Source organism: Aureobasidium pullulans (assembly GCF_000721785.1).
Source record: "Aureobasidium pullulans EXF-150 unplaced genomic scaffold scaffold_4, whole genome shotgun sequence".
NCBI lineage: Eukaryota > Fungi > Ascomycota > Dothideomycetes > Dothideales > Saccotheciaceae > Aureobasidium > Aureobasidium pullulans.
The window spans coordinates 750,896-767,723 of record NW_021941024.1 but is presented as its reverse complement, the minus strand read 5'-3'; the positions used below and the strand labels follow the sequence as shown (position 1 = coordinate 767,723).

The 16,828-nt window shown below is 50.8% G+C and overlaps 7 protein-coding genes across 7 annotated transcripts; 3 read left to right on the top strand and 4 right to left on the bottom strand.

Moving 5' to 3' along the window:
• Positions 1 to 110: 110 nt before the first annotated feature.
• M438DRAFT_332881 (Thiamin diphosphate-binding protein) lies at positions 111 to 1,556 on the top strand (the record flags this gene model as incomplete). Its single annotated transcript, XM_029903548.1, has 3 exons — positions 111 to 220; positions 270 to 463; positions 517 to 1,556. 3 exons carry the CDS (start codon positions 111 to 113, stop codon positions 1,554 to 1,556), a joined length of 1,344 nt encoding a protein of 447 aa, XP_029763262.1.
• A 67-nt stretch (positions 1,557 to 1,623) lies between these two features.
• M438DRAFT_268097 (P-loop containing nucleoside triphosphate hydrolase protein) lies at positions 1,624 to 4,084 on the bottom strand (the record flags this gene model as incomplete). Its single annotated transcript, XM_029900226.1, has 2 exons — positions 1,624 to 2,526; positions 2,582 to 4,084. The coding sequence occupies 2 exons, from the start codon at positions 4,082 to 4,084 to the stop codon at positions 1,624 to 1,626; spliced, it is 2,406 nt and encodes an 801-aa protein (XP_029763261.1).
• Positions 4,085 to 4,371: 287 nt separating this feature from the next.
• M438DRAFT_372641 (FtsJ-domain-containing protein) lies at positions 4,372 to 5,478 on the top strand (the record flags this gene model as incomplete). Its single annotated transcript, XM_029908362.1, has 1 exon — positions 4,372 to 5,478. One exon carries the CDS (start codon positions 4,372 to 4,374, stop codon positions 5,476 to 5,478), a length of 1,107 nt encoding a protein of 368 aa, XP_029763260.1.
• A 115-nt stretch (positions 5,479 to 5,593) lies between these two features.
• Positions 5,594 to 6,850, bottom strand: M438DRAFT_388924 (NAD(P)-binding protein; the record flags this gene model as incomplete). Its single annotated transcript, XM_029909025.1, has 2 exons — positions 5,594 to 6,747; positions 6,805 to 6,850. The coding sequence occupies 2 exons, from the start codon at positions 6,848 to 6,850 to the stop codon at positions 5,708 to 5,710; spliced, it is 1,086 nt and encodes a 361-aa protein (XP_029763259.1). The 3' UTR covers positions 5,594 to 5,707.
• Positions 6,851 to 7,136: 286 nt separating this feature from the next.
• M438DRAFT_291962 (galactose mutarotase-like protein) lies at positions 7,137 to 8,365 on the bottom strand (the record flags this gene model as incomplete). Its single annotated transcript, XM_029901766.1, has 3 exons — positions 7,137 to 7,673; positions 7,731 to 8,057; positions 8,120 to 8,365. 3 exons carry the CDS (start codon positions 8,363 to 8,365, stop codon positions 7,296 to 7,298), a joined length of 951 nt encoding a protein of 316 aa, XP_029763258.1. The 3' UTR covers positions 7,137 to 7,295.
• A 216-nt stretch (positions 8,366 to 8,581) lies between these two features.
• On the bottom strand, positions 8,582 to 14,180 carry M438DRAFT_313973 (uncharacterized protein; the record flags this gene model as incomplete). Its single annotated transcript, XM_029902586.1, has 3 exons — positions 11,070 to 14,180; positions 10,749 to 11,015; positions 8,582 to 10,702 (listed from the first exon to the last, which is right to left on the bottom strand). The coding sequence occupies exons 1-3, from the start codon at positions 14,112 to 14,114 to the stop codon at positions 8,582 to 8,584; spliced, it is 5,433 nt and encodes a 1,810-aa protein (XP_029763257.1). The 5' UTR covers positions 14,115 to 14,180.
• A 197-nt stretch (positions 14,181 to 14,377) lies between these two features.
• M438DRAFT_343462 (uncharacterized protein) lies at positions 14,378 to 16,209 on the top strand. The gene is made up of 6 exons (XM_029904989.1): positions 14,378 to 14,431; positions 14,485 to 14,556; positions 14,612 to 14,688; positions 14,736 to 14,894; positions 14,945 to 15,064; positions 15,116 to 16,209. The coding sequence occupies exons 1-6, from the start codon at positions 14,398 to 14,400 to the stop codon at positions 15,986 to 15,988; spliced, it is 1,335 nt and encodes a 444-aa protein (XP_029763256.1). The 5' UTR covers positions 14,378 to 14,397; the 3' UTR covers positions 15,989 to 16,209.
• The last annotated feature ends 619 nt before the right edge of the window (positions 16,210 to 16,828 follow it).

Genomic DNA, 16,828 nt, shown 5'->3' with positions numbered 1-16,828 from the left:
TGTCAAGGGCGCCTGCGGAGACTACCCGAGGCTGCGGAGGGGTACTCGCCATCATTGTACTTCTGTGTTCCTGCCCTCGAGGACATGTGTTCTTGGAAAAGATTCACAATATGAATGTCCTTAGATACCAGACCCCTACGGCTATCCGCTCTACAAGATGCATACCTCGAAGTGTAACGAAGAGATGGAACTCAATATCACAACGACAAGGCTCAGATCGGTATGTTGTGATGAGTTATTGCATGAGAAATTTACTGATGTGAGGCCAGAGTGCGCTTTCCTGGTGCCATCGACAGCAAATTCACAACAAATCTTGACTTTACGCGACCTTCAAACAAGAAAGCCATGCCGACTTATCGTATTCTTGATCAGGATGGTGTGGTAGTCGACAAATCAAGAGAGCCTTCCGATATCTCGAACGACCATCTCATCAAAATGTACAAAGACATGCTGAGCGTGAGCAGTAAGAAAACTCCAGTTCCGACCAATTGTGATAGTAACTGATATCGTCCAAAGTCATGGACCTCATCATGTTCGATGCACAAAGACAAGGCCGCATCAGTTTCTACATGGTATCAGCAGGTGAAGAAGGCATAGCAGTAGGCTCATCATCCGCCCTAGATCCCAGCGACCCAATCTTTGCCCAATACCGTGAGACTGGAATCTTCAAGTACCGTGGCTTCACGCCAGCAGACTTCATGAACCAACTTTACGCCAACAAGCACGATCCAGGTTTGGGTCGCAACATGCCAGTCCACTACGGAAGCACAAAATATCACATCCACACCATCAGTTCACCGCTAGCTACTCAGATCCCACAGGCTTCTGGTGCGGCCTATGCGGTCAAGATGCAGAATGCCATGAACCCCAAGGACACACAGCGTTGTGTAGCTTGCTACTTTGGCGAAGGTGCAGCCAGTGAAGGCGATTTCCACGCAGCCTTGAATATTGCCGCTACCAGAAAATGCCCTGTCATATTCATCTGCAGAAACAATGGTTACGCCATCTCCACGCCTACACTTGAGCAATACCGCGGCGATGGCATTGCATCCAGAGGTGTAGGCTATGGCATCGACACCATTCGCGTCGACGGCAATGACATTCTCGCCGTCAGAGAAGTCACCAAAGAAGCTCGCAAGATGTGTCTCGAAGATGGTGGCAAGCCAGTCTTGATCGAAGCAATGAGTTATCGTGTATCGCATCACAGCACATCCGATGACAGTTTTGCCTATCGCGCCAAAGTCGAAGTCGAAGACTGGAAACGCAGAGACAACCCCATTACTCGTCTGCGCAAGTGGATGGAAGGAAAGGGTATATGGGACGAGGAAAAGGAGAAAGAAGCCAGAGCTGTTCTGAAGAAAGAAATCCTGGAAGCGTTCAAGCAGGCCGAGAAGGAGAAGAGACCGGCGCTGAGAAACATGATGGAGGGTGTATACGAGGAGTTGACCGAAGAGCAAAAAGAGCAGATGGAAAAGCTGAGAAGTATCATCGAGAAGTATCCTGACGAGTACGACGTCAGCGAATACGAAGGTGGACTCGACAGCTTGAAAAACTAGCTTAGATGATGACTGACACAAGAAAAATAAAAATATTGAAATGTGTGCAATAGTGCAATCTTTCCATCTACTCCATGAGGTCCGCGACTGTACCCAAGAACTCGCCATGCGTACCAGCTTCCTGCTGCTGTAACAAAGCATCGATGTCAATACCACTGGAGGTCAAATACCTCTCACTAACACCAACATTGACTCTGCTACTCAGCATATCTCTCAACTGAGCTCTGAGCGCACCAGTCTCAGCCTTGGTCAACCCTCTAGCCTCTCTCTCCTTCTTGATTCTGCCAGCACCTCTACCTCGCTTACCAGGTGCATTCTCGAACTCCTCAGAGTCATAGTCGACACCCAGATCCTCAGCAGCTTGCCTCAAGAAATCGTCTTCACTGTGCTTCTTCTCCTTTGCAATAGTGGTATCGGCAAGTTTCTTGGAGAGATTGGCTCTGGGCTTCAGTCTGCTGACGACACGACGATCGATGTCTAAACTGCGGATAAAGTAGCCGTTCTTTGCTGCGTCGTTTGCGGGTTCGGCGCCGGCTGCTGCAGAGCTGGCGTGCACTTTTGCGATCAATCTGCGTACACCGGCCACTTCTTCGGGTCCACAGATCAGGATACTGGAACCTGTCTCGCCGGCACGGGCAGTACGACCGGATCTGTGGACGTAGTTGTCTGCGGCACGGGGTAGATGGTAGTGGATGACCAAGTTGACGTTGGGAATATCGAGACCACGGGCAGCGACGTCAGTGGCCAAGAGGATGGAACCCTTGTGGTTGGTTTTGTTTTGGTTGTTTGAGGTGAAGCGCTCGATGGCACGCAGACGTGCCTTCTGTGCCATTTGCGAGTGAAGAGCGTGAACGGGTAGTTGTAGATTCTGCAAGAATGGCGTGAGACGGCGAACAGCTGAAATGGAATTGCAGAAAACGATTGTTCTGGCATTGGGATGCAGCAGAAGAAGTGCGTAGAGGTAGAGATCCTGAAAACGTACGTTAGCAATTCGAACATATAGTGAGAGAACCTGTCAAGCATACCTTTTCGGTACCACCACATTCAACCATGCCTTCCTTGAGACCAGAAGCCATCTGACTGATAGGGTTGACATCGACGAACTTGGGCTTTTCCTCACGGAAGTTGAGCTTCTTCAGTAGATATTCCATACTCTCCTTCTTGTCCATAAGACCAGCACCTGGCTTGGCCTTGCCTGCAAGCTTGTGCTGCAGACCCTTGTGGAAAGTAGCAGAGAAGACGAGTGTCTGTCTCTCGACTTCCTCAACCACTTCCGGTGCTTCGTCCTCATCCTCGTGTTCCTCTGCTTTGAAGTCGTCCTTGCGGTCGAGGACGTTGATGATCTCCTCCAGCTCCTTGAAATGGCCCTGACTGAGCAGTCTATCGGCTTCATCTATAACCAGGAATTGAATCTGCTTCAACCACTTGAGAACACCATGACCTCCACTGATGATCTCCCAGAGACGTCCGGGAGTACCAATAATGATATCTGCGTTCTTCAATTGTCTCTGTTGCTTGGCCATAGAGAGACCACCTGTGAGAGTTGCGATCCAAGGCGCCTTGTCCAGACCAGAGCATAGAGTTGTGAGATGGGTAGAGATTTGGTGAGCGAGTTCACGAGTAGGCGAAAGAATCAGCGCCAAAGCAGGTTTGCGAGCAGCCTCCTCTTCTGAGTTGACCTTCTTCTTGTTGTTTCCAGCAATCTTCTGCATCTCGAGATAGCGCTCCAGGATGGGAATACCGAAAGCCAACGTCTTTCCAGATCCGGTGCTGGCTTTTCCGATAACATCGTGACCGGCCAAAACCTCAGGGATGGCTGCTTTTTGGATGGCTGATGGCTGGTGGAACTTCATCTTCGAAAGCGCTCCAAGAGTCTCGTCCGAGAGCTTCAGAGGGCGCCATGCGGTAATGTCGGCACCTTTATCCTCTTCTTCATCCAAAAGGTTGGCGAAAGTCGCGGAACCAAGGTCAGCCTGGGGAGCAGCTTCCTTCTTCTGCTTCTTCTCGGGCTTCGGCTTCTTCTCCTTCTTTTCTTTCTTTTCTTTTTGCTTCTTCTCCTTCAAGTGCTGCTTCTGCAATTCTTTTTGCTTCTTCTTTCTGTCTTCCCAGGTTTCTCCTTCCTCGAGTTCAGGGGCCGATCTGGGAGTCACAGTTTCGATGATCATAGCACCGCCTTCCTCCTTGTCATCATCAGCGGCCTCGCCGGCTTCGTCGTCGAAACCAGTGAATTCTTCACCGTCATCTTCAGATTCCTCGGGTGCAGCTCTCTTCTTTGTAGCCTTGTCGCTGCTAGCCCGGTAAGAGACAATGCCGTTGTCGTCTTTGACAACATCCACGTCTTCGATCTCCTCCAGACCATAGAAACCCTCCATATCATCCAGTCTGTCCGGCATTTCGACATCGTTCCAGGCTAAATCATCCAGACGGACTTTTTCCAACTTTGGTGGCGCGGCTTTTGAAGATTTGTTTGCGGTCGCCTTCTTTCCGGCTTGAGAACCCTCCAGCTTTTGACGTTTCCTGGCTTTCATTGCTGCGACCTTTGGAGGCAGAGCTCTCTTATTTTTAGTCGCCATGATGAGTCAATTGTGGTTATGTGGTTGATTATTGACAAAAATGAAGATGGACTTCGAGGAAAGAATGAATCGATCGGCCTTGGCAGAAAAAGTTCAAGGGTCCACCGTCCAGCCCACCGCCCTCGCGGGAGCGAGCACCTCTCGGCTTTTTCTGCGCGTCGCTTGGTGGAGAGACGTTCAATTTATCATCACTATTTATCGATACCAATTTACCACTCTGCTTCTGTCCAATTTATTCGAACATGGGAAAATCATCAAAGGATAAGCGCGATGCCTACTATCGTCTTGCCAAAGAACAAGGCTGGCGTGCCCGCAGTGCTTTCAAGCTCCTACAACTGGATGAGGAATTCAATCTTTTCGAAGGAGTGACTCGTGTAGTCGATCTCTGCGCCGCACCCGGAAGTTGGAGTCAAGTTCTATCTCGCGTCTTGATCAAGGGCGAAAAGATCGGTCGCGCGGGCTGGGAAGACAAGCAAGCCAGAGAAAAGCTCGAACTTCATGGTCAAACTACCACATCAAGACATGAGCAAGAGACGAGACAGCAACTGCAACCGAGAGAAAATGTCAAGATCGTGGCCATTGATCTGCAACCCATGTCACCTCTGGAAGGCATTGTGACCATGCGCGCAGACATTACACATCCTTCGACCATTCCGTTACTACTCAAGGCCCTAGATCCTGATACTTTTGACCCCACGTCTGTGCAAGCATCTCATCCCGTGGATCTGGTCATCTCGGACGGAGCACCTGACGTTACTGGACTACATGATCTCGATACATACGTGCAATCACAACTACTCTGGGCAGCTCTAAATCTCGCCCTTTGTGTTCTCAAACCTGGCGGCAAGTTCGTGGCCAAGATCTTCCGAGGCAAGGATGTGGATCTGCTATATGCTCAACTCAAGATTGTGTTCGAGCGCGTGCGTGTAGCCAAGCCGAGAAGTAGTCGCGCAAGCAGCGTAGAAGCATTCGTCGTATGCACAGGTTTCCGCCCGCCGAAGGGCTTTAAAGCCAGTCTGGAGAACCCCTTGGGCGCTGGTACGCAACTGCAAGTACCGGAGGATATGGAGGTCGAAAAGACACAACCATCACGCACATTACGACCAGACGGTATCACGGAACTGGAACTTGGCTCGGAAGATGAGGAGGACAGTAAAGACATCAGATGGATTGCTCCATTCTTGGCTTGCGGTGATCTGTCTGCCTACGATGCAGACGCTTCTTACCACCTTCCTAAAGATCATGTTGTTCTGGACCCTGTACAACCGCCTACTGCTCCGCCATACAGAAAGGCTTTGGAAATGCGCAAGGCAGCTGGTGGAGCTTACGGCAAGACCAAGTTGGGTTGAGCAACCATTTGTACCGAAGATGGATCAATTCAGAGATTGCTCTCCCGCGAGAACCACGGCCATGACTATTCGAAGCAGTACCGCGAGCCGCGAGGAAGGCAGATGTGGAAAAGACTTTTCGTGACTAGCTATAGCTGGAGTCTGTGCCAAGCGAAACAAAGGTCCAGCTACACGACTTGCAGCTCCATGATACAGCACTGGACAGTGTGCCTCATGTTTGAGATGCTTTTCAGAAAGCAGCTACAGATCGTTGCGACTTATCGGTCTCAAGATTACACGATATATATTCAAAGCATGCTATAATGCAATTGGCGAGCTGCTCTGCGTTCGTCTTTTCTCCATTTCTTGCCCTCAACCTTCCCTTCTCAATCCTGATTCTGCATTGCGAATTTCTTGTTACGCTCTTTGTACGTATCCGTCCAGATCTTCTGGATGTCTGCAGCACGTCAATATCGGACTTCATGATAATCAAGCAAGAGAACTTACGCTTCGGTACCTCTTTCCCGGCCGTCCTAGCCATCTCCCCCTTATAATAGATATCCTCTCCTCTCCCCTCAACAATCTGCCCATTCGGCTCCTCACCACCCCAACCCTCACCCTCGACCTCATCAAATCTACCCAAAGCATCAAACGCCCTCAACAACGTCTCCATCTTCGTCAACGCCTCTTTCGGATAACTCTCCAGCAAACCCGGAGGTGCCAGATTGGAAGGCGTAAGCGCAGGAGCAGCAGCATTAATACTAATCCCCACTTGAGCAGCAGAAGGCGCCAGCGAACGCACAAGACCAACAACAGCATGTTTAGTAGCCGTATACTGCGGCACAGCAGGTAGAGCCCAAAGTCCCGCATCCGAAGCCGTAATGACAATTCTTCCACCTTTACCCTCGCCTTTGCCCATCAAAGGTGGGTTCAACGCCATGTAATGAGCAGCAAGCTTGACACCGTAATAAGGACCAAACAGATTGACTTCAAAAGTCTTCATATTGGGTTTTGTGGGTGGGAGATCGAGTTCGTTGGAGGTGGAGTTGAATATATCATCGCGGTCGTCTATGCCGGCGTTCAAGGCGCAGAAATCAAGACGGCCGAAGTGGGAGAAGCAGGTTGCAAAGGCGGAGGATTGGGCACCCCAGGATGATACGTCGGTGATGTGGAAGTGGTGGGTTGAAGGTGGGAAGTCGGCGAGTTCGGAGGCGGGAGGTGGGTTGATGTCGGCGATGAAGACGTGCCAGGATTGGGAGAGGAGGTGTTTTGTTAATGCTAGACCGATGCCTGGAAACAAGGCTTGTCAGTTGTTTGCATGTGGAGTACGAGTTCTGGAGCTTTTACCTGAAGAGCCTCCGGTGATGAGAGCGACTGGTGCTGCAGGAGCCATGATTGATGTACGGTTCGGAGGTAGACAGAAAATCAAACTCAATTGACTATGATTGGGAAACCCAGCTTCTTTTCATTCTTTCTGCTGCCTGGTATTACTAGGCATGCTCGGCAAATGTATCCCCCCAAGGCAGCAAGATGGGGCATGCAGGGTGGATGATAGTGGGGTCAATGCGGGGATGCTGGAGGTGTCCCTGGAGGACGGAACGCATGCCGCACTCCCTGTTTGATCAACACAGACATACAATTGATTACTCTATCAGCCAGCGCCTGCCGAGGATATGCTTGTTGATGACTTTAGATTTTGATTATGTCTATACTAGAACGAGATGGACTAGAGCCAATCTACTATGCATGCGTGCCGCTGAAACGTGCCATCCTCCTTCATCACTATCATGTCGCGTTTGTATCCTGACGGAATAAAGTGCCCGATGCGTACTTTTCGTTTACAGGTAGCTCTTGAGGATCTGGCCAGCCTCGAAGCCATCTTGAGCTTCAAGGGTGATCCAGCCGTTGACAGCACCTGCCTCGACACAGACCATGTTCTTGTAGCCGTCCTTGGGCTCGAAGTCGGCAATGGCCTCGGCGCCCTCCTTCCAAGGGTTCCAAATAACAGTGTCCTGCATGTTGTCTCTGATGACATCGAGGCGGGGCTTGTCGTCGACGAGGATGGAGGTGGTGTCTTGGGTGAAGGACTTGTAGACGCGGTCGACGGTGCCCTCGAAGCGGAGTTCGTTACCCTTGGAATCGTGCTCAGTAGCGTTGAGGATCTTGTCAATGTATCTGATGCCTGAGAGGCCGGTGACCTTGACCTTGGAGATGTCCTGTGAGAGAGTGTTAGCACGATGGCAGAGGGGAATAAGAGAGAGACGGATGCATACGGGAACGGCAAAGTAGGTGTGGAAGAGAGTCTGGAAATCGAAAGGCTTGTCGCCTTCGTTGCGGACGTTCAGCATAGTCTGCAGACCATCCTTGGACAGAGTAACGCTGTACTGCAGGCTGAAGTCGTAGGGCCATGCCTTCTTCATGTCATCGCTGAGGTTGTTCGGTGTCAAGCCAAAGTCAAGGCGGATTGAGTCGTCACTGCCCTTGCCCTGGTTGCCGGACTCGGACGAGGTAGTGCCAAGGTACTCCCAGCTGGAGATGCGTGCAAAGCCGTGCTGAGGGAGGCTCGATGTGGCGTGGTTCTTGGGGGCAGGCCCGAAGTTCTATGCATACAAAATGGTCAGTCGTGACTCCATCATCTGGCATTTCCAGTGTGAGCACTTACGGGGAAGACGACAGGGACACCGCCTCTGATGGCCTTCTTGCCTTCGAGGTTGGCGTTGGAACTCAACCACATGTTCTCCTTGCCGTTGTTCTTCCATGAGATGACCGTGGCGCCGTACAGCATCACCTCGACTGAGTCGCCGCTGGGCAGGCTGGCTGTGACCTTCTTGCCATCCGAGTTGACCCTAGGCTGGGGGCCCGTGGTGCTGGGCGAGAGTGCTGAGGGCTTGTGTGCTCTGTCGACCATGATTGCGTTTGTGGGTTATGGTTTGATAATGTAGAATGGAAACAGAGAAAGACAGCTCCAACCGCCAGGAGCTCTTGATTGACCCTTGATGGGGTTGCTGTGGAAATGCGTCATCTTTCATAAACCGCCTTGCTTCAACATTCTTCACAACTTGTGCATAAAATATAGCTCTTCATCATGACATTTGAACAGGTAATTACAATCATGATATACTAATTACTCCTCTCCCATCTCTCGTGATCGTTTCCGAGCATCATAAACCTCCCTCCCAAGCTCATACAGGACGTCCTGCATCTCTCTCTCCTCTTGTGAACCAAGTATTAGCGTCTTACACTCGGCAAGGAGCCCTCTCAACCGTGCGATCACGCTCTTAGGCTTCGCAATTGGTCTTCCACGGATTGCCGCTTCTTGCTCCTCGTGCTTGAGCTGAGAGTCTGCTTCTAGGTTGGTTTCCTCTTCATCCTCTTCTTGAGCAATGTCTTCTTCAATTCCTTCTTGTTCGTCGCCCTGTTTGTCGTCTTCCTGCTCATCCACTGATAACTCGCCAATGAACGATTCATCAATGTAGGATGATTCAACAGACTGACCTGGACTGACAACAACACCCTCAACCTTGCGACCTCGACGCCGCGTATGCGGAAGCATGATATGTTCGACTGCTTCGCCCGTTTTTGCATCCTGGCTTCGTGTTGTCCTCCGAGACTTCCTAGGTGCTGGTGTGTCGATAATGACAGAATCTTGACTCTCCTCAGCCTCAAGCATTGAAGCACGTCGTGTGGCCGCTCGGGTCCTGACTAATGAGACCGGACTCGAGACTATCGGTGTCGTCGACTTCCTTGGTCTTCCACGGCCACGTTTGGTTGTAGTTGGGACAGCACTAGTGGGGACCGATTCAGGGATCGGAAAACCTTCTGCAGCTTCTGACTGAGACTCGTCGTCCTGATCTCTCTGGCTTCCCACAACGATACAATCCTGCATGTCTTCATCTTCATCGTCTTCCAGGTCCGGCTGACTCGCCGTGAAGAATGATAACGTTCTTGTCATCATGCGCTTGAATGGCGAGGTCGACGACTTGCGGCGCTTAGCCGCAGCTCTTGTTTCGGGTGGCTCTTCGCGCTTGCGCTTCAAAGTTGATGAGGGAGCATCAGTCCTGGTGGTTGTTTGTGCTGGTATCTGCTCCTGGGCTGATGTCGTATCATCATCATCGGACGCGGTTCCAACAAAGGAATCCAAGATTCTGCTAGTATCGCCCTGTGTGACCGCATCCTCCAAATTCCCGGTTGTAGTCTGATCAATCTGACTCTTGTCCGACCCTCGAGGCTGTTCTGAAAGACTATCCGTGAAGCGTATAGGCGAGGATCCATCAGGTTCGATTGTATCTTGACCTTCCAGTGTTTCATCAACGGCTTGACTACCAAGCTTCGCCTTGTTGGCCGGAAGATTATCGATCTCGGTGTTAGTGAGCTCTGACCGGGCGTCGACGTAAACGTCAGACGAGATGCCAACTTCGAGGTGCTGACCAAGACGTTTTATTGAGGGATGTGTCGCTGGTTTTACTGACGGCTTGTCTGCCGGGAGCGCCTCGGAATCTCCGACCTTGGGGGCCTGAGGAGGTACATCTGTGGCACGATTCTCCAGAAGGGTATCAAGGACGACTCCAATTGTTCCTTCATCTTCCGTAGGTGGTAAGTTCTCGATTTCGGTCGTGCCTTCATATGCGGTCTCGTCCGCCATTTCCGGCGGCGATGACGGGATTTCAGCATCATCTGCCTCAAAGGCCGAGTCTTCCATCTCTGTATCTCCTAGGACAGGCGCTTGTGATTTCTCGCCAGCTTTTGGTGTGGGTGAAGACGTGATGTATTCGTCGATCGGTCCGTGCTCATCATTGAGGGTGGGTGTGGCATATCCGGTGTCCGTCACAGTCTGCTGCCTGGAGAAGTCCAACAGTGGTAGACCTGACCTTGAAGCTCTTCTCTGTGGACCTGGGCTTGAGGAAAACTCGGGGTAGAAAGTCGCTGTTTCAAGTTGTTGTCGAGATTTGACCTCTCTTTGATGTTCGGTCAGAAGTTGCGAGTCCATCGGGGCCGGTGAAGAACTTTCAACAGCCGTGAATTCGACTTGAGAATCATTGTGTCGTAGCTTAGATTTCGGTGCTGTCTTGGAAGCAGGTTGTCTTCGTGTCACGGTCCTCTCCCTTCGAGGGCTAGCGGCGACTGCTCGACTTAGCACACTCATTCTTTGAGGTCTTTTGGTGGGGTGGTGCCTGATGGGCGACGGTGTTTCCTGGACATCCATGTTTTCCTGGAACTCGATCAGATCACGGAGGGGAGATGGCTGCTGTACTTATTAGCTTAGTCTCAGAACTGCAGAGGAGTTTACTTACAGCTGCACTTGTGGTTTGAGGGAAAGTAGGCAGATCAAGATCGACGAGCGGTTGAAGGCGTCTCATGGCCTGCTCAATCTTGTCGGGATATTCGAGAGATTCGACTCTGCCAAACGTGCTATTCCAAAAGGCCACAGTGGGGTTGATTATCTCTCGGTGTGTGCTATTTAGGCCAGCAGCGAACAATTCGTCCAACGCCTTCAGGAGTGTCTTATTTGATGGCAAGTTTCTCACTTGATCGAGTATAGATTGCCATAAAGTGAGTACCTGAGTACATTAGCCACAACACCAAATCATTGTGTATCACAGTTCATGACTTACTTTGGAGAAGACCTCTTGGGCATCCTTGCTGCCTTGAAGCTTGCGTTGGTCATCTTTAACGATCTGCGAGATTCCAGGTTGCAGTCTGCGCAGTGCAGGCGATGCGAAGAGAGACAGGGGACATTTCGACAAGAACCCTTGTGCTGCCTCGATAAACTGTGCTAGGTAAAGTGTATTCTGGTCAACAGTATCATATGAAGCTAGCAACGCCGAATTTATGAGGTCGTAGATATGATTGAACGGCTCGAAGCTTGATTGCTTCGAATTAGACAGATGTGTGTTCCAAAGAGATCTGCGTGCTTCGTCCATCTGCTGTTTGTTCCGGGGGAAGCTACCTTCAAGGAGCAGCTTTGTAGCGAAACGGACAAGGACGGGATTTGATACTGTTTTCTCGGACTGCTGTAGGAGTGCCTCAGCCAGGGGTTCCATAAGACCAAGAGCTACACCGCCTTCACCAGCTTCTTGCTTCAAGATCTTTGCCAAAACACTGACCAGCTCGAACGCGGCAGTCATAGAATCAGTTTCGTCAACATTGTGATGGAAGCCAGAAGCCAGAATGGAGATCGCATGTCTAGCTTGATGGCCAAGACGAGCTGGTTCTTGAACGGACTCGTTGAGTTTAGGGTCAAGCAAAACCGCTGTGGTTTCGAGCACCGCAGTCTTCCATAAAAGTGCAGAAGTCGAAACCGAACTTGCGTGAGCACATTTCCGAATGACATCCAGTCGGTCTTTGCGTGAGTTCCGACCCCGGCAAATTTGATGCAGTAGTTCACGGATAGAGTCTGCGTATGCCGAATCTACACTGATTCCAGGAGGCGGCTGGGCAAATAAATCGAAGAGAAAAATAGCGGATGAGTGCAACTTCTCGTGGTGCTTTGATGAGCGGTTCGACGGAGTGGGGGCGGCCTCAAAACTCTTAGTCTCACTACGCGTGAGGTTATCTTCACTGAATGGCAAAGGTCCAATGATCTCGATAGAGCATTGTACAAGAGAGGCGAAGCGCGACACCCAGGGTGTCTCCAGATGATCTTCGGTTTGTGGGGCCTTTGACCAAAGGCGATTGAAGAGATTCATTAATTGGGCCAAGCACTCTTTAAGTTCTTGAGACCTCAAGACCTCATGACTTCCAGCACTAGCGATGGCAGTCATAAACTCCCGCCAAGGCGTTCCGTCAATGCCACGACCATCTCCTGATTGAGCTAAGGAGAGTTCAAGGAATGGGCCTAGCAATTCCAGTATGGTGCGGGATCTGGAGCGCACCCACTTACAGTCTAGGCGAGGTAGTGCTTCAGGAAGGATTGGCGCCTTGTTCGCTAGGTCCTCGTCCCAGACGGTCGATTTGCCATCGAACAGAGCCTTGAGTACTCGACAAGCCAAGTTGGCATCTCTGCCGCCAGAAAGGAGTAGCTTCGAAAGAACTTGACGAACGTAACGATCCCAGAAATAGTCAAGATCCTCCCAAGGCTGAGATGGTCGTAAGGAGTAATGCAGCAAGTTACAGTAACCAGAAAGAGCTATGTGACGGATCTCTTTGCTCTTCTTGTCTCGTCCCTTGTTTGTGTGGAGAATGTGTAAGAATGGGACTCGGAGCGTGACATCCCATCCTTCCATCTTCTCCAGCATCTCGCGGTCTGGGTTTGATACATAGACGAGGCGGTTCCAAGCGCAGGTGGCTCGATATTTTACCGTGAGGTTCTTGCTGTTGAGGCAATTTTGGATCAGGAGGAACCACTCTTCGCAAAACAACCGCCATTGTGATAGTCTGACTTTTTTGCTTTTGAAGAAGAGTACCACCATTGACCAGATCTGTGGAACGGCTTCTTCAAGATCTGTGTTTCCTTCGGCTTCTTTCGGTTTGCTCATGTCAAATAGGCGAGCGGTGAAATATGCTCCGTATGTGCTGCCCTCTGCAGTTGCTGTATGGAAAAGATCGATGATGACCTTGGTCGACTGATAAGTTGTGCCATACATCAAAGCAGCGTCAGTTCCAGTATCAATGGCGCGTATGCGGATGTCTTTGATGCTACTCAAAACACCATGAAAGACGTGTGGCATCCAGTCACGCATATTCGTGAGCATGACGGCGGATGCCTGGTCCATCAAGCGCTGGAAAATGACCAGACGAGATGCAATGACACTATTACCGCTCACACGTTCGTGTATGGTGGTCAAGGAAGAGACAATTCGCTCTACCTTGGTTGATGTCATGACTCTTGATGGGAACCGTTGAGTTGCAAGCAGGAACATGTGATGATTGGCGATAGCCTTCGGCACAGGATCTTGCTCTAAGACTTCGATGGCGCGGTCGACCAGCAGAGTCTGGAATTGCTCGTCCAGACAATCAGCAAGAGCAGGAGACATCAAGATAGCAGTCGTGAGCTTCAAAGCTTGTGTGGTTAGATTCGATGTCATGGGATCGGATTTACGAGTCGATTCGAGAATATCGCGGGACATGTGTTTGATGAGAGCGGGCATTCTTGATCGCATTGCGGCCATGTCAGGCAGATCGTCGTAAGCTTTGAGAGCGCCATTGAGAGTGCTGTACCCGTCCAGGCGCATTGCCGTAGACGGAGACTCGAGGAACTTCAAGACAGACTCGAGCATGACGGGGAAGGTCTTAGGATCGGAGATGGAGAAGTAATCCGGGGCAGGCGATGCAGCGTCGGGTGTAGGCGTCTGCAGGTCTAATGTGGCCTTGAGTATGGATCTGACAGGTCTTGGTTGCTTGCTCGACGGGAATCGGCGTGGAAGAGGACTAGCGGTGCCTGCTGAAGTGGCATGGAAGGGTGTAGGATCGTGAGCAGTGACGCATGGCGAAAACTCGACTCGCTTGCTTGACCGATGATGCGATCCGTTCTCCTGCGATGATGGAGGGGACGGTTGAGTAGGCGTGCCTGCACGGGAGCAGGGCTGTTGCACTTGGTCGGCGTCTTCTGTGAAGTCCACGTCCAGGAGGCTAATTGCTTGGTCCAGGTCGTGGTCGATGTCTTTGGGAGGGGTAGGAGGACGATTGGCGAGATGCTCGAGAGGCTCAGCAGAGACCATTGCCAGACGATGGAATTGGTATTTAGTCTGAGATCTTCTTCACTCCACCCTGCTTGTTCAGCAGCATGATTGTGTTGTCTTGGAGCGTTGACATGTAAACTTCCCAAGTCTAGATGACGCGCCTCGAAAACGCGCGACTGGCGCTTTCCTCGCGTTCAATCAATTACTGGAGTCTTTCCGATTTCTTGGCACGCTTGCAGTTGCTTGGTGACCGCTTCCCAATTGGGAAATTGCTCCTTCCCTCCCTTTTGGTCGTTGAACCTTGCGCACAATCAGATCAACCATGTTTTCAGGAGCTATGCAAGCCAGTGGCCGAGGTAGACTCAAGTCTGTATCTAGATCTCATGCCAGGCTTACAGATTCTGTTCAGGAAAAGCTCAGGTCGACGAGCTACTTTCACAGCTCACTGCCGACCTGCAAAATGAAAGATTATCAGCCGCACGTATGTCTTTGGAAGGCCTTTTGCATCCAACCGCACCGACCTGACTGGTGCATAGAGCGCAAAAAACTGCTTGAGAATCTCAAGGTACTGGGAAGAGATCCTGCAAATTCCGACTCTATTTTCGCTAGACAGGTAACACCGCTCTTACTCCTTCTTAGCCAACATGCTGACTGGAAGAGGGAATCGAAACTTTGTGTGAATATGGCTTCGAAGTCGCCGAACTTGATGTCTCTCAAGAAGCATTGAGGTGTTTGGCAAATGCTATGCTTCTACAAGAAAAGTCGAGACAATATCTGCTAGACTTGGGCTATGGTGACAAAGCTGCTGAACGACTTAGGGTGAGTATCTTGCCGAACCACGATTGCAGTTGGCTTACAATACTTGCTAGAACGATGATCGGGACGACGAATTCTTGGTTTCTCGCATCATTTTCCTTCTGACGTACAAGACTACCGTGAATCTTCAAGAGCTTGTTGAAAAACATGAGCTGGCCAGCAGTATTTGCAGGGTACAGTTCGCTAATCATCAATCGAGAGGTCATAAGCTAATCTATGCCTAGAATCTTGCAGGTCATGCAGACAGGCTTGCTGATTCGAGCAGTCAGCCTGCACATCCGATGAGCGATATGGCCATGATTGAGTCGCTGAAGCTGCTATTCAATGTCACGGCCAGAAAGCCAGAGCTGTCTGCAAGGTTCACTGGCTGTGTGCCAGATCTATTCAGCATACTCTCCCGCCAGAAACTGCCAGTACCCCCTCTGCAGGTGCCTGTCAACTCTATTATCAACGCCTTGATGAACATGCACATAACCGAGGAGACCTGTCCTACCGAGACACAAACTCAGCAGTTGGTCGATATCCTTGATCGCTCTATGAAAGCATATCCGGAAGCTGAGCTCGATCAAGCTGCGACTCCGCTTCTAACACTGCTACGAAAGATCCAAGAGAGTGCATCGCCTGACGTGCGTAAACACATGGGTGGCCTCTTGCTTCCTGATGAAGAAGCCCGTGCGAAGCCTCTGGGTCAAGGTGAATCATTGCCGGCCAGACTTCTGCGACTTTCCATCTCACCGTCTTTGATGAACTTACGCGAAAGCATTTCTGCTTTGTTGTACGAGCTTTCAGACAGCAACCCAACAACTTTCATCCACAACGTTGGATACGGGTATGCGGCAGGCTTCCTCTCTACTCACAAGATCGAAGTTCCAGAGAGCATGATGCGCGCAGATGCTCAGGGCGCGGACATCAATCCGGTCACTGGTCAGCGCTTAGCTGCTGAGTCTGGAGACTCGGAACCTGAGATGACAGATGAAGAGAAGGAGCGCGAGGCCGAGCGTCTGTTCGTGCTCTTCGAAAGGCTGAAGGCTACCGGTGTCGTGGATGTTGAGAATCCAGTACATCAAGCCATGAGGGAGGGTCGATTCGACAACTAGCAACCAAATCGCATCTTACTTCTGGTATCAACAACGCACTGCCTTAGCTGATACTGGCTGGTACAAGGAAAAGGCCGCAGGAATATCAGTATATCGACAAACAGCGAGTCATCAGGCCCAACATGAATTGAGAAAGCTTTCTTGTCAAGGCGCTGGAAATCCGGGCCGAGACAGCCACCCATCTGACACTTTATTGTGACATCCTTGCAAGACGTCTTTACTCCAGAGCACACAACCACTTTTTCTTTGAAGCTCTGATGACTGTGTGTAATTGATGCTCCTCGTATCAGCACCGAGAGATACACATCTCTTTCGCACCTCGCCTGTCCGAATCCTGCGCAGTTTCCGCCCACCGTCGACGACGATAAGAAGCTCAGAAGATGGTTTTCCGAAGCCGATCTCTCTTGGCTGTGCTCTTTAGCCAACCTTTCCCGCACGGGTCGATAGATAAGTGTTTTCCATGATAGGCCGTGCGTCAAGTTATCCTGCCTGTTATGGACAAGTTTCTTCCTTGCATGGTTAGAGGCTTTCTTGGCATGACGCGCGATAGCGCGATAACGCGTGCAACCCTGCTGCTTTTTTCTGGTTTGAAAGCTTTCTGTGTCTTTGAGATGGCCGGGCATTGAGCGCAAGGTGCGCTCGTCGGCTATGTAGATGGTATGGAGCTTGCTTGACAGCCACTAAGCCTCGGGCCCTGTGTTGGGTCAGTCATGCAGGCGCATTTAAAGTCCTTGGGATCGCCAGTCGTCTAGCAAAATCTCACTCGTAGATACTGCTCCATCGTTTCTCTCAGGCCCTTCGTTGTTGTCGCCCCAAGATGCGTGTTTCCTCCAGCATCAC

Coding starts and splice junctions, on each gene's coding strand:
- M438DRAFT_343462 (XM_029904989.1), top strand. CDS start 14,398: ATGTTTTCAGGAGCTATGCAAGCCAGTGGCCGAG. Junction 14,557..14,611: donor TGAAAGATTATCAGCCGCAC/GTATGTCTTTGG, acceptor ACTGGTGCATAG/AGCGCAAAAAACTGCTTGAG. Junction 14,895..14,944: donor AAGCTGCTGAACGACTTAGG/GTGAGTATCTTG, acceptor AATACTTGCTAG/AACGATGATCGGGACGACGA.